This window comes from Panthera tigris, chromosome B2, assembly GCF_018350195.1.
Source record: "Panthera tigris isolate Pti1 chromosome B2, P.tigris_Pti1_mat1.1, whole genome shotgun sequence".
In the NCBI taxonomy this organism is placed as follows: Eukaryota; Metazoa; Chordata; class Mammalia; order Carnivora; family Felidae; genus Panthera; species Panthera tigris.
In genome coordinates, this window is record NC_056664.1 from 78,032,746 (window position 1) to 78,049,003 (window position 16,258).

The 16,258-nt window shown below is 36.7% G+C and overlaps 1 protein-coding gene across 4 annotated transcripts in view; it reads left to right on the forward strand.

Moving 5' to 3' along the window:
- ORC3 (origin recognition complex subunit 3) overlaps positions 1-16,258 on the forward strand; it is a 61,803-nt gene that overhangs the window by 42,382 nt on the left and 3,163 nt on the right. For 3 of the 4 annotated variants that reach the window (XM_007076920.3, XM_007076918.3, XM_042986783.1), the window contains exons 14-17: positions 8,261-8,394; positions 10,641-10,720; positions 11,860-11,960; positions 15,641-15,782. In XM_007076920.3, the coding sequence (XP_007076982.1) occupies positions 8,261-8,394; positions 10,641-10,720; positions 11,860-11,960; positions 15,641-15,782 (457 nt within the window). The remainder of the gene's footprint in view (positions 1-8,260; positions 8,395-10,640; positions 10,721-11,859; positions 11,961-15,640; positions 15,783-16,258) is intronic. The other variant, XM_007076919.3, reaches the window with a different exon arrangement.

Below are 16,258 nucleotides of genomic sequence, written 5' to 3' on the forward strand. Positions count from 1 at the left end.
GAGAGAATTTCTAAACAGCCATCTAGAAATCAAACACTTGACCAAGCATTTTTCAGACTTGCAATTCAAAAAACCTTGCTTCCATAGTAAGGTTTTAAGGGTATTGATAAAATACCCTTAGAGTTTTAACTTACAGGAACATGATGGATCAGCTAGACCTGTAAAGTACTGTGATTTCACATCAGTAGCCATGGAGTGCTATGCAATGATTCTTGGACTGAGAGTAATGAGAAGTGTGCCTGTCTTCTTAGGGGAATTTATTCTGCCCCTTGCCCCATCAATTGAGAATTACTTATCTAGGATTATCTCATTTTCTTCCAAATAAGGAAACCAAAACTGGAAACACTGAGTGACTTTTATGCAGTTGACACAGCTGGAATTTAAATCTGAATCTTCAAAGTTAAGTCTGTTTTTCAGCCCTATTCCAATTGTTTGGGAGGTAGTATAAAAGGTAATTTCTGTGGGTTTGTGGCCAGCAGTCCATGTTCAGAGCACACCTCAAATGTTAAAACGAACCAGCCAAACAAGCTTCTGTGGCCGCAAAACCCCCTTCCCATCCTGACACTAGGCATCTTGGCACAGAGTACAGACATATAAATGAAAGAAGCCACAGTGTCTGGTCTGCTTATCCGAAGTATAACCTTATGAGTTTGCTGGACAAACAGATTTATAAATTGAAGTTGATTGATAGCTAAAGGAATTTAGGCTGAAAGAAATTATTCTAATTTCTGAGTAAGGCTTTTGAGTTAAACAGTAATATAGTAATAGGTCAGCTCAGCTTTCACTGAGTTAAAAAAACATGACCCAAGTAATAATATTAACATTTGATCACTTTAGGTTAGTTGAAAGAGACTAGAGATTTGGAATCTAAATAATACATTGTTTCCTGAATTTGCAGATCAACTTTAGATGAGATTTAAAGATCTAGTTAATGAAAAATAGCACAGCTCCACAGTCCATGTGATGCTTACTAAATAGCATAATTTAGCTTTTGATGATCTAGATTTGTCTGTGCAGAAGGTATATGAGACTGTACAGTTAAAATGTAGTTTCTTTCTTAGAACAAGGATTGCCAGTCCTGAATCTGCATCATGCCAGGTCCTCCATAGTCATCTGTACACTTGTGGTGAAATCAACGAGCTGAATTGTTGAAGCTCATTCAATAGCAAAAGATGTTGATAGTTGCTGTTTTTAAAGTAATGATTTTCAGGCTTTAGTGTACATAAGAATCAGCTGAGGTGTATTAAACATGTATACTTTTGCCCTCTCCCCAATGATTCTGAATCCTTTGGAACTGGGGTGTGGTGGACAGAAGGAATCTGCATTTAATAAACACTCCACCGCATTTGGACAGATGGGCCAAGGGACCACACTTTGAGAAACACTGTTCTAGAAAATAAAGGGAAGTAAGAAGAAGGTACAAAATTTTGAGGAAAAAAATGAAGCTATTGAAAGAAAAGAAAAGGCTTTATTGGTGGAGAAGCTGGATGGCTTGAGGCAGTTAATCTCAGATTGGTTCCAAAACTGGAACAAGATATTCTACTGCTAATAGTGAATAGTGTTTGTTTGTTTGTTTGTTTGTTTGTTTGTTTTTTCATCTCAGTGGACAGAAAAGATCTGAATTTGTATTTCATTTTTTCTTCACCAAACTTTTAGTGCCTGCTATTTTTTGTTAGAAAACGAGCTGGTAGCTAAGAAATGTTAAAACTGTTAAACATTCAGAAATAGCTAATCTTAGTTTGACAACTTTTTTTCTTTTGAAAAAGAAGTATAAATATATAAAATATAGATGATATATAAAAATATTGAAGTATATAATACATCTTTAAAATATATATATATTTTAGTTTACTCAAGTTGTTTCTAACTATATGATATAATTTAATTTATCCATTTTGACACAGAAAAGAGCATGGTGTTCCACAAAAGGCACTGTAACTTCCAAGTGCTCCCCTACATGAACCAACTTGTAAATAAAGAAACTATTGTTCACTAAGGCCTGAGGTCATGAAACTGTCAGTGCAGGGCCATTGCCTTGTTCATCCTTTCAAAAAATGTTGGGGTTTTTTTTTTGATGCTTGATATGTGGAGCCACCGATCTGATTACAAAGATAACCCTAGTTCTTATCTACACTGAATTTTGGCTAAGTGAGAGATGAAGGTGGACAGGTAGGCAATTACAATACAGGGGAATAAGTCTGTGATGTATGACAGGTGAGGTCTAGAGTGCTAACCTACACTGAGCAGATCGAGCAGTTTCACGGAGGAAGTGGCATCTAACATTAAATATCAAGGTGTGGGAAGAATTATGCATATTTTTGGTTTCTCTTTCACTTGTTACCATATATGATTGCTTTGCTGTGTTGTCTTTGAAGTAGATAATCTCTGTGAATATAGTTTTTTGTAAGCTTTTTTATTTTCTTCTAGTTTTCATTGACATGCAGGTTTGAATTTTTGAGTATTTTTAAAAGCTAATTTATGACAATGTCTGTTTAAAACTTGAGAACTCGTTATTTAGAGGATTTTTGCATTAGCCATGGATTGACCAGTTTCTCCTTATAGCCTGTTCTCAATCAGACCTTTATATAATCAGTACTTAACCAGGAATTATTGGCTTTCTGCATGATGAAGCAGAACACTACATTGCCCTGCAGGATGGTTGTTTTTAATGATTGCCAAATGATTCTCTTTCTGTCTTAGTTAAGGAAACATTTCTTTTATAACAACCTATAAAGCTTTTAACACATTAAGTATCATAAGCCTTAAGTTGGTTAAACATAATTAGCTCTTTTTTGGCATTAATGTGACCTATCTTAATGTGTTTTTTCCTTTCTCTTTAATCTCGTGTGGTGGCTTTCATACTTTATAATTCTGATATTTTCTTTTCAGTTTTATGCCATTTCTTTTAAAGCTGAATGCTAAATGGGATCTCCCGGAGTTCAAAAGCACTGTCTCACTGTCTCTAGTTCCTCTCCTTTCATTCTGTCTTACCTGATTTGGTTTTTGCTCTCTATTAAAACTACTTTGAAGAAGGTCATTGGTGACTTCCCTGTTCCTAAATCTAATGGTCAGTCCTACGTCTTCATTTGTGTTAACCTGTTATCAGCACCAGCACAGTACAGCACTCTTTCCTTAATGACATTCAGGATCCCGACTCTCGGTTTCCTCCTACTTTAGTGCATGCTCCTTCTGTCTTCTTTGGTGGTTTCTCTTCTCCTTGACACCCTAACATTACAATGTGCCAGGGCTTAGTCAAAAGCCCACTTTTTTCTTTTTTTGACTGCCTGTTATTCCATGTACCTAATTAACATCTCCACTTAGATATCCAATATACATTTCAAAGTTAATATGTTTAAAACTGAATGTGTGATCTTCCCTTTAACCTTAGAATCTTCGTGTAGTCAGTCTTTTTATCCTTCGCATTGTTGAAATCCAAAAACTTGGGTTCTGGCTTCAAAATATATCAAGAATCAAACCTCTTTTTGCCACCTTCCCTCACTGGTAACACCTGTCCAAGTCACTATCGTCTCTCATATGGAAAATTGTAAAACTGGTTTCCCTTGCTTCCATACATGTTCCCCCATGGGTTTTTCTCAAAACAGCAGTCAGCACAGTCCTTTTAAAATACATCATATAATTTCATTCCTTTGCTCTAAACAATTCCATGAACTCCCCTTTTCACTCAGAATAAAAGCCACAGTCTATATAGCAACCCTCTGTGATCTAGCCCTGAATTGCCTATCTCTTATTTCATTTCCTACTACTTGATTTCTCTTTCCACTCCAGCCACCTTGACCTCTTGTTCTTCTTGAACATGCCAGACATACACTCAGTGTAGGCCCTTTGCGTGCATTATTCTCTCTGCCAGGAAAAGTTCTTACAAATACTCTCTTACCTCCTTCACGTGGTTGATCAAATATCTTCTTCTCAGTGAGGCCTAATAATCATTTTGAAATTCAAACCTGTCTGCTCCTCCCCAAACTTCCCCCTTAATATTTTTCTATAATAATGTCAAGTTTTAGTATATACATAGTAATATGAGACACAGTGTTTGTTGTCTGTGCCCTACCTCCTCATCCCCCACCCATTAGAATACAAGTTTCATGAATACAGGGGTTTTTGTTTCACTGAGATGTATCCCAAAAGCCCAGAACAGTGGCTGGTATGTAGTAGGCATTCAGTAAGTGTTCACTGAATGAATGAATGGTTTCATGACTTACTAATGGTTGAAACCCATTTTGAAAACTCAGTTTGAAACATGCTGGTCTAGTGGCTAGACTCAATCCTTAATTTTCTATTTGGGTGTTATTATAAAAAACTTTGAGGGATAAATTAAAATTTTTCATTTTTTAGTTTTCAGTTTTGTTCAATCAGGTTTGGTTTGTCCAAAGTGGAGTCACTCTAATAATAATCTAAGTGAAAACATAACATTGCTTTTTGATATTACCATTCGTGTTCTATAACTTTGAAAGCCAGTCATCTACTGCTAACAGTTTGTACTTCTAGATTTTTTTCTAGGCACAAACAGGTATTAAATCATACTGGATAGGATGTTCTACAACTTGCATTTTTTTGGTTTTGAAATTTGTTCATTTTTGTTGTGGTAGTTACTTGTTTTGTACCTAATATCCTACTGTGGACACTGTGTCTTGAAATGTGGTGCAGCATGGTTGGTAAGAGCATGGATGCCAACCAAGCCAGACTTGGTTCTAATCCAGTCAAATTACCAAATTGGCAATTGCCAGTTACCAGACTCTAGACAAGTTACTTAAGTTTTCTGTGTCTCTGTTCCTCATCTCTTAATGTGTCAATAATAATAACTACATCATATAGTGTAGTAGAGATCAAATTCTGCCAAATACACATGTGCATATATGTTAACTGTCATCACTAGTACTATGTCATTGTTTATCACAGCTATATAATATCTCATTTTGAAAATGTAAGATTTTATTTAATCAGTCCCTTGTTTGATATGTATTTGGGTTGTTTCTAATTCTTCACTGTTACAGTAATCACCAAGGGTAAATGTTCTCCTACATTTGTGTAATTTTCACAAAAACAAATACACATTTAATAGACTTTTAGGGTCTAAAATGTAAACACTTTTTCCAACGTACACTTGTGCCAACAGTGTATCAGTATTTGTTTCCCCACACTCATGCTGATGCTGGATATTATTAGGCTTAAATATCATTATTTTCTTCTGGTATTTTATAATTGATGGACTAGTTCTTTCTCCTATCCCCATGCCATACTCACATCTTTATTCTGTTTGAAATAATATTGAGGTAGTGATCTATTATACTCAAACTATTTCCATCTCTTCCCCAGTAATTAGAAGTACTACCTTGTATTATGTACCAAACTCCTATATATTCCTTGATCTCTTTGTAGACTTATTCTCATTATTGACCCGTTCATTCCTATAAAGTGCCATCTGATTTTAATCACTGTAGCTTATACTTTTTAATATATTAATAGCCCCACTGTACACAGTCAAGTATATACACATTATTCCTCTTTTTAAGGAGCAGTTATTTTTTCCATATAAATTTTAGGATAATTTTATTGGGGTTTAAACAAATACTCACTGGACTTTTGTTTCAAAAAGTGTTAAAAGTATAGACTTATTTGGAATGAATTTGTATCTCTAAAACTTTAAATGTCTATTCACTTATTCAGGGTTTTCTTTTTTTGATATGTCTTACATATTTGTTATAAAGTATATTGCTTTGTTTTCTATGGTTTTTGTTGCCATTTTGAATATGTTCTTTTTTTCCATTACATAGTTTAATATAAGATGGATTACATGTACATGTAAGGTGTCAACACAGGTGTATGTGTATACATGTCTTACATCCACACATCCTTCATACTCTTTAATACTTATGCAGTTCTTTTAGATTTTCCAATCTTATAGTCACATCATATGCAAATAATAAATTTCATCTTCCTTTGTAATGTTTGCACCACTTCTTTTTTCTTTCCTTTTTTTTTTTTTTTTTTTTTGCACCACTTCTTTTTTCTTAATTTGTTGTAGCAACTGGACTGTAGAATGATACTAAATAATAGTGATGAGGGGCGCCTGGGTGGCTCAGTCGGTTAAGCGGCCGACTTCGGCTCAGGTCATGATCTCGTGGTCCGTGAGTTCGAGCCCCGCGTCGAGCTCTGTGCTGACAGCTCAGAGCCTGGAGCCTGTTTCGGATTCTGTGTCTCCCTCTCTCTGACCCTCCCCTGTTCATGCTTTGTCTCTCTCTGTCTCAAAAATAAAAACGTTAAAAAAAAAATAATAGTGATGATAGCAGGCATATGTTGATTCTGTGTATATATAATTTAATTGAAAAAATTTAATGATTTTATAGGGTTGGTCACATTATTAGCTCTACTTCAAGACTTGTTTTATATTAAACTGGAGAGTACTTGGGAAAGTGTAAGATCTTTTGCTCTTCTGGAAACAAGAACATTACCTTTGGCTAGTAAGAAAAAGAGTGATAACTCTCTGAATTCCTGGACGTTTACATCTGAAGTGAAGGATCTACCCCCTCCAACAAATGTCATGTTAAAAGTTATGACTAATAAAGTTTGATTTCAAAATTATATGACATAATGACATTTTTTTTCCTTATATCCTGAAAGTCAATAATAGGCGGGGCTTTGTCTCTCTCAATACTCAGTTTTGTAAGCTGCAGATAGATGCCCAGAAGGGCTGCCTGCAGCCTGGTACGCTTTTTCTCAGGGTGCTGCTGATGTGAGTTACCAGCTTCTGCCCCGCAAGCAAGCCATTGTCAGTGTTTCCTCGGACCCTGGAGATGCTGGTCGTGGCTATTTGAATAGGGCTAACGTTTGTCAGGTATAACAGATTGTTCAAATGTATCTGACTTTGAGTTTAACTCTTTTAAGTTTAACTTCATCTGGGCAATAGAAAGTCAGACATTTTAAGTAATGTCAAATGTAATCAAGAATTAAATGTGTTGGTTTAATTTTCTTTGACCTCTAGCTGCCTTTCATTCACAGAAAAAGACTACTAATACTTCAGATAATTATTGTTATAGAAGGAGGAAGATCTTATACTTTTTCTAGGCAAAAGTTTACTTTTGTCCACTCCTACCAGTTTCTGTATTTATTGGTTGTATGACAATTCTTTATTTTTTGGTTGGGGTTTAAATTTAGCTGAAGTAACCAGCTTAATTGCTCAGTAGTCTTAGTCTACTTAGCTTTATATCTTTTTTTCTGTCTTAGTAATGTTAGTATCTTTCCCAGATTTTTTATTATGAAAAATGTCAAACATAAGGTAGTTATCTTGCAGAATAGCCTATATTTTGGATTTGTCTGAGTCCTTCATGATAAATACAAGAACTTTTAATCATAGTAGTCTTCAGTTTTTAGGTCCATTTGCTGAAAATAATTTTTATACTTGTGTCATGGCACTTAATAATTACTAATATTGACCTAATTCCATTTCATTCTGTTACTGAATATGATCTTAGTAGAGAGATCCTATAAGTAAGGGTTCTGAGAATGGGATCCTAATTTTTAGAAGATCTGTGTTCTGTTTCTAACAGATTTCTTCTGTGGCCTTGAGTGCATTATACAACCATTCCACCTGTGCTATATAAAACACACAGAATTGCTTACCTTTTAAAAAAATTTAGTGGATTTAATGACTGATGTTTATAAAGCCCATAGAATATGTTAAAATATAGCTAAGATGGTAATAATTAGAGAAATGATTATGATATTTTTTTGGTCCTCTCAAATAAGCTTTCATTTAGTTTAAGTGTTGTATCTTCAGCAGACATTTCTGTCTCAGATCTGAAGCAAAGGGACACTAACCTTAAATGCCTACCTACTGTGTGGTAAGCATTGGGCTAGAGTCTTCAAATGCATCTCCTCATTTAATTTTTAAGCCTCCATCTAACCTGTGAAATATGTGAATTCTTATTTCCATTTTATAGACCGGGAAACCCAGGGTCAGAGTGGTTTGGTAACTTGCTGTGTACTACAAACCTAGTAAGTGCTGCAATCAGGCTGTGAGCCTGGAGCTTTGTACATTTGCAAGTTGAGCTTTATTATGAGAACTTTTCTAAATACTTCTGAAATGTCACATACATTGAGGAAAATCTCTCCCCCCAAATTTGGTAGCTACTAGTGAAGAATTTATACCATCTTTTTCTGACCAGAAACATTTAATATACAGAGTGTTAAGTATATTAATTTTCCCATTACAGTATGTCTCCTATCACTGATTATATTCTAGGATGTTGGCAAAGGATGAACTGATGACCATACTTCAGAAATGTTTCAAGGTTTTTAAGTCCTCTTCTGAAAAGCAGCTTGGGAGCACAGCAAAGAGAATAGAGGAGTTTCTGGCCCAGTTTCAGAGTCTTGATGGTGAGAATATAGCATCTTGCCAATTGTACTGGCTATGAAATTTAACTAAATAAAATAACATGGAAAACCCCACTTTCTGATGTTTGAGAGATAAAGAGATAAAGTAGTTCATGGGCAGTCAGCATACCAACCCTCAGAATATCATATCCTGACAATCACAAATAAGACAAGTGGTTCTCTTCCAGATTTGGTTTAAACAATGAAGATCATCAAATGGTCAGGAAAAAAAATTCTTTCCAGATGGACAGCTTAGAGGACTTACATTTACCTTAAAAAAAAAAAAAAATCAAAAAGATTGGAGAGAGTAGCAGGGCATCATAATTAAGGACTCCTTTTAGATGTTTTTTCTTAAGCATTTCATCAAGTTCTTTTAGATTTCAAAAACACTGCATAAATCATTTGTAAGCCTGAAGAATTAATAGCTGTGAACCACTTTCACAAAAATGAGGCTCATTGGTATGCTGATTACCAAAATATGCATGAGGTTTGCTTTAATCTGATTTATAAAAGCTATAATCTTTCAGTCCTAAATGAACTGAGGCAGCCTGGCATTCCCATGTTGAAGTGTTGTAATTTCCTTGATTTTGCCTGACCGCCACACGGCCATTTATATTTGCTGAATGCTGCGATGCCTGATTGTGTATGAGTAGCCATGTTATGATGCAGCAGGACTTCTCTGTGTTTTCCAGGGGCACCATGGATTGATACTGATCGTTAACTTTTCATGGGCTCTTCTCTTGCTCTCATTCTAGCACTAAAGTATGGTATTCTTGGTAAAACAAACAAAGAGTATGGACCCTTTATTTTCCCCTACTTAGGGAAATTTTACTTTGGGAGGTTGAGGGAAGGAGGCAGTGTGGTATGTAAGCACATAGATTGGACGTGGCATGATGAAAATACTTCACACTTGGAATGTCTGTCAATCCTTTCTACGTTTGGCAAGTGTTCCTTTGTCTTGAAAATCCTTTGGATTAAAGGAAACTGCTTTTGCTGAGATCCCTCCCTATCTGTCCACAGCTGCCATGCTAGGTCAGTGGAAGATGAAGAGAAAGTTTCCTTGGCTGGAGTGACATGAGCAGCCAGCACGAGGAAGTACAGTACTAAGAGGGTTCGCTTCAGGCTGTATGTAGGCATTGCTCTTTTGCACTGTAGCATGAGCTGAACCATTTTTCAAATCATATTTTAAAGGACTGGAGATTAGTGTAGAAATCATTGAGTTCAGTTACAAACAGACTGAAGCCCAGGAAGAGAATGTACTTCCTCCAGATCCCACAGCTAGCTAGTGCTAGCACCCAGGTTCCAGCTCCCCTCTCATAAGCCAGCTCATTGCTTTTGTTCATTCATTCATAATTTAAATGCCCCTTAACTGTGGTTATTGGGACAGTGAGGGGACACCCTTAAGGACATAAATAAGGTAAAAGACTTAATATATATAAGTAGGTAAATTACAATCTTTTAAAAAATTGGACTTAGTTTTTATTTTGTAAAATAAAACTTGATATTATAACAATTAACATAAGCTGGTGAAATAAATTGTGATATACTAAATAATAAAGGAATGCAGCTTTTTGAAATGGGAAGTTTGGAGATTAAGATGATTAACATTCTGAAGATAAAGAATTTTACGAGTTGAAGTAAAACCACTGTAAAGAAATATCTGTATTGTCTATTCTCAGAAGTGATACTCTGTTAATAATAAAGTAAAATTAACACCCCCCCCTTCCCAACACACACACACACACACATACACATTAGACAAGTAGAGATATTTGACTATATGCTATCTCTGGTTCCTTAACTATGTTTTATAGTCTGGGTTTAAAATTACATTTGTAGGGTCACAGTGTCAGATCAGGTTTTCAAGGCTCTGCTACTTGCTAATGAAATGGCACAAAGAATTTATTAGATATTTAACCTTAAATTATATTTTTCTTGAATGAAGAATTATCCATAGCTAAGAAGAAATTTATTCTTTTAGAACAGTGCAGATTCTGCAGCCATATCCTCTTGTCTTAGATTTAGTCCAAATAAGCCATGTGAATGTGAAATTCCTAAAACCTGCCTTACATAGGAAGAGGGTTGTTTTAGAGCCTCATGCTCTCCAAAAGCACAACTACACCTTTCACCAGCTGCAGTTTTCTGTTCCCTTTGGTGCACTTTATTTCCCGTGGAGTTCTAGAAATATTTGTTCTTTTGACTGGAATGGATTTACCCTAGTTGCTGTATATTGGTTTTATATTAAAAAGCAGAAGCCAAAGAAGAAGAAGATACTTCAGGGCTACAGTCAAAGGGGCTTCAGAAGACAGACCTTTATCATCTTCAGAAGGTAAATTTTCCTTCCAACTGCATCTTGCAACACTCCTTTTTTTAGTGTGTGCTCTAGATTAGCTCTGCCTGTGTTTTTGTTTTTATTTTTCATCCACAATCAGGAACAAAGCAGATTTTGTAACACACTTATAAATTGAACATCCTGTTTATCTGATCCACTGCCATCCTCATTCTCTATTTACGAAGTCTGGAATTTACTAGCCAACATAGGTGGAAACTGTTCCTTCAGGCTTAGAATAGGAATTAACCAGCAGTAAGGAAAAAATGGGAACATTTGTTGCAAAAAGGTATCTGATTATTTATCTGATGCATTTGACTTTTTGTTTGATCAAGCAGAAATCCATAAGAACCTAACCCATTAATTTTAGGGACTTGACTTTTTAATGCATATTCAGTAGAGACCAGGAACTGAGCCACAGTACACCCAACATAATCTTTGTCAGTTAATTCTAACTTTAGGATCTTGGTTGTCAAAGTAAAGAACATTTCTTTGTATCATGATACCAAGTTATGATAAATGTAAACTTTCAATCAAAGCCAGGCAGAACACATTGAATTTATTCTCATGGCCAAAGTGTAAGGATTTTTTTCCTCCTACTTGTAAGTCCTTTTCTTTTTTAAGAAATTTTTTTTAAAGTTTATTTATTTATTTAGGCGGGGGAGGGAGAGATTGAGCGCACATGCACAAGCTAGTCAAGGGTGCAGAGAGAGAGGGAGACACAGAATCTGAAGCAGGCTCCAGGCTCTGAGCTGTCAGCGCAGAGCCCGATGTGGAGCTCGAACCCATAAACCATGGGATCATGACCAGAGCCAAAGTCGGCTGCTTAATCGACTGAGCCACCCAGGCTCACCCCATATAAATCCTTTTCTTAAATGAACCAATGGGTTGTGGATTGTGAGCACTCTACCGTATAATAGCAATGAAGTGAACTGCTCTTTTTCTTTTTCCCTGAAATAAACTTGATATATATTTGAAGCAAAACACTTAGGAGGAGAGAGTCTTTGCAGACCTTAAAAAGTAAACGCAACCCTCATTGATCTTGCTTTTTCTGTGCACATTCTGTCTGTGGACCTAGAGCTCCCCTCTGAGTTTTCTGTTGCAGAATCACCAGAAAAAATATGTTCTTTCATCCATAGTCCTTATTGGAAATGAAGGAATTAAGAAGAACCAGTAAGAAGCAGACCAGGTTTGAAGCACTCAGAGAAAAAGTTGTCAACTTCATTGACAGTCTGGTGAGGTGAGTCTGTTGCTCTTAAGAGCTAAAAATCAGGCTATTTTCCCAATAAGACTGGGGTGATAGCTGTCCATAGCCAATCCAGGGCACTTTCTCCTAGATTAGGCTTTATGCTTTTCAGGCCCCTTCATCTAGCTTAGAATTGTAATTTTGATTCATTTTCCATCCTTATTAAGATGTCTCATCAAAGGACTAGTTCATTCCTTTACTGCCAGTTCAAGAACACAGATTTAAATTTGATCTATCTAGTTCATTAGGCTGGGGTTGGAGGAGTGGGGTGTGAAAATAGAAAGCTGAGTGTTTTTTACCCTAACAACAGAATGTTTGCATTGCACTGTATCCTTGCTCTGCCTGTGCTGGGAGTATGATGGGTCTAGGCCAAGCCCAGAAGACACAGCCAGCTAGCCATAATGCCCTCTTTTATCCAGAGTAAGGTGCTTCTAATTCTAAAGAATACCAGTGCAACTTATTATCAGCACTAGATTCATGTTGAGAAATGTAATTTAGAAGTCCATTAGCCTATATTTTAAGATTATTTCTTTTTGGGAAACCCAGATCATTCTGATTCATAGATTTCCCAAAAGCCAATTTTATGTAGCTGTTTAGGATTTCCCACCTAAGCCGCCTTTCAGGCAATTGGGACATGCTATAAGGGAAAAAAAAAAAAAAAAAAAAGAGAGAGAAGTGTGAAAACGAAAATGATTTAATAGTTAAAAAATAGGAAAAAGCTGTTATTTATCATTGCTTATTCTGTATTTTAATGGCAGTTCAAACAGCAGGCTAGGCACTGAATATAATCAAGTGCCAAAAAGAACAGCTCAGTTACTGAAGGCAGAGTAGTTTTCTGATAAATGACCTGTCCTTCTTCAAAGTGAAAAGTTCCATTTTCCAGGACAGTGTGGGAGCCATTGTTGCTAATCATTAGGGAGAAATTACTAATGTCATGCAAGAGGTCCAAATGATCAACCAAGTGTGACAAAAGGTAGGTTAAAGTAAGAAATGTATCATGTAAAAGTGATGCAATGCAACATCGAATTGACCTGCTGGCCGGAATTGACCTTTTAGAACTTTAGTTAACCTTGCCCTCCTGTTAACCTTGCACTACTGGGCTTTCCTGTTCTGTAGTTTTTGCCCCAAGTTTCTGGCTCCTTTCCTTTACCAACCTGTGGCCATTGTTATTGCTAAAAAATGTAGTGTATTTTAACATAATTGTAGGCTAAATGCCAGGTTCCTTTCTGAGTTCCTACAAATCCCAAATTGTAGGCTTTGAAATCAAACAGCTCTTCCTCTTTTGTGATCTTTGACCTAATTATGTCTGACTTTTTACCTTTCTGAGCGGTTACCGAAATAAAGTTGAGCATGATTGAATTGTGCTGTGTTGTGAAATCACAAAATTATCCATACTAGGATTTACTGTCTTTATCAAAATTGACTATCCCAGGCAGGAAGAGATTAGGATTGTAGCATGTTAGAACTAAAAGGGACCTGAGGAGTCATGTGGCACCTAAAGCCCAGAGTGAAGCTAGGACTTCTGGATGGTCACACAGTCCTAGTCTACTGACATCCATCAAAAGTCCCTCTCCATTTCTCCATACAGTCTCCAAGGAGACCACATCACAGATGTTTGAACAGAGTTTGGAGTCCTGGAGAAAAGATGTTTGTTAAAGATAAATATAAGCAATAGACTTTGAGAGACAGGGTTCTCAGTTTACCTTGAGCAGCTCTTGATGAAACTACTGAGAATTATAAGTACTACTTTCTGAGTTACTGTTTTCACCAGAATACAAACTTCAACTTTGTAGCCCTTGTTGACACTAAGTGGTCCTATCAGTTCCCACAAAACCACCTCTTTTGTTTGTGACCTCTGCTTCTCCCAGCAAATAAGCTGCAGAAGTATGCTTCTATGCTAATCTCCACATTTGCAGTTGGACAGAAATCCTAATGTACGATGATGTTTTGTCACTGTTGTTGTTCAACTAATGTAGCAGCCCAGTGTAAACAAAATACAGGCATATATTTTATTTTGCCTCTGATGGAGGTTCTTTGAGGGTATCCACATAGGCCTTTTGCCTTGGGAATTACCTGAATTTCTAAACATTAAATAAATGTAAAGATGTCAAAAAGGGAGAGGAGTAAAAATGAAAAATGTGAGATAATAGTTTTTTTCTGAAATTGACTCTGTCTGGTTGCCTTGTTTGATTTCCAGTCCTTACTTCATAGCAGGGACTTCCAACGGGGTCTTTTAATGACAGTCATTATAATGATTGGGGAGAGACAGCCTGAGGTTGGTGCAGGAAGAGCTGATTACAAACTGGGTAGCCAGCCAGCTGGGGAGGCAGTTGATGTTACAAAACCTATGCCAGAGGCTACAGCTAATTTAACCTTGAGTAAGAGGTTAGCAGTACTTAAGGTACAGAATGCTGATCCTTAGCGCCAATTCAAAATCCTAGACTTTGCCAGTGGGTTTTCTTCTGACGAACTCTGGGGAAGGAGCAGCATCTACAAGTGGAATGAGCAGGGGGCCAGGAGCTTTCTTAAGATGAGGAGAGGTGATGTGCATGGTTAATACCTCCATGTCCTCTTTTCCTTAAAGCTACTGACCACACAGGTGGAGCAGGTGTAGAGGGATTTTGTCCCAAGAGGGGAGACAGCCAGGACACAGGGAAGAAGAGCGTAATTTCTCTGGTGGCGAGGCTGAGGCAGCTGCTTTTTCTACCTGCACTTGGTGAACTGACACAAATCTGTCATGTGGCTAAAATATTTAAAGCCCAGGGACAGGACTGAGTCCCCTGAATCTTTATGAAGGCATGTGAATGAACTACTTTAAACAAGTTAGTGACTTACTACTCTTACCCTTGCGTTGTGTTTGCCAAGGTTTCTCCCTTCCAATTTGCTACCCTCCAGGCCACTCAAGAGTGATGTCACTGTCAGGGCACAGGCAAGCTGATAGGCTCATTAGACATTGAAAGTGAACTTTTTAATGCTTTATTTCCTAAGTTCAAATTTCATTAAGATTGGTTTGTCATCTAGCTCATAAATAAGAGAAAAAACACAAGTTTCAGTGGTTTTTCTAATTGAAATTTTAGTGATGAACAGTTGGCTTGTTTTCTAATATTCTGAAGCTAAAATTTAGCCTTTTTTGTCTTCTAAAGTAAAATTTAATTCTAACATATAAAAACCTCCCACGTATCATTTCTATGAAACTTCAAAAAATTTTCCATGTTCCCAAAAGAATTTCCTAACTTCTTAAATCCAGGTCTGTCTGAGGCCTGTGTTGTAAACCCTGCCAGGAGTTACAGGTCTGCTGTGGTAAGGAGTGTAGCTATCTTGGTTTTCTCAACAATTACTTCAAGAAAGTATTCTTTAATACTGTAAGGTATCATAAAGCTTTTGAGCAGAAATGTAACTTAGGTACATTTGTTCCTAAAGGTTTAAATCAGAACTGAAATACAGTTTCTTAAACTCTAATGAGTCTGAAAGTTTTAAAAAATATTGTATGAAAAAGGTACAATTCTGAGTGAACCTGTACTATTATATTTGGCTTTTGTTTCATTTGTTTTTGGTTCTTGATTTTGCTTTTTAAGTAAGTTGCTCAGTCTTCCAGAGGACTGACAAAATGTTACACTGAAAATAAACCTGTGCTTATCTAAAAACAGATACCTACCTCCCTTTGGCTGTTTCAGAGAATACCTTCTGCCTCCAGAGACACAGCCTCTGCACGAGGTGATGTACTTCAGTGCCGCCCACACCCTGCGTGCGCACCTGAACGCTGCTCCCAGAATCGCCCTCCACACTGCACTCAACAATCCTTATTATTATCTCAAGGTAAAAAGCCTATTTGTTACTCTGAAAGTTTGATTCAGACCCCAGGCTTCATTTACCACAAAAATATTGTAAATTTGCAGTCCTAATAAATGGGGAGTTGGTAGCGCAGGATTATACCTCTTTTAGGTGTAAAAAAATTCTTTAGACTTTAGAGGGCATTTTCTAAGCCAGTGAATAATGCTGCCAACTTTCGATTGTGTGTAATTATCTTCCCCTTCATGTGGTAAAATGCCAGATCACAGGCATGAAGACACCAGAGTATAATGCTACTACTCTTGTGAAAATAAATGTTTCCTACAGACATAACATCAGATCATGGATCAAACAGTATTTAAAAGATCCAGATGGTTTGTTTCTGATATAAGAAATAAATAGTTTGGGATTTTCAATCAAAGGAAGATCTACTCCGAGAGAGTATCTCAAGAGCTGAGTATAGAGGATGGCCAATAATCTGGCAGGGATGAAACTCCTAAAAT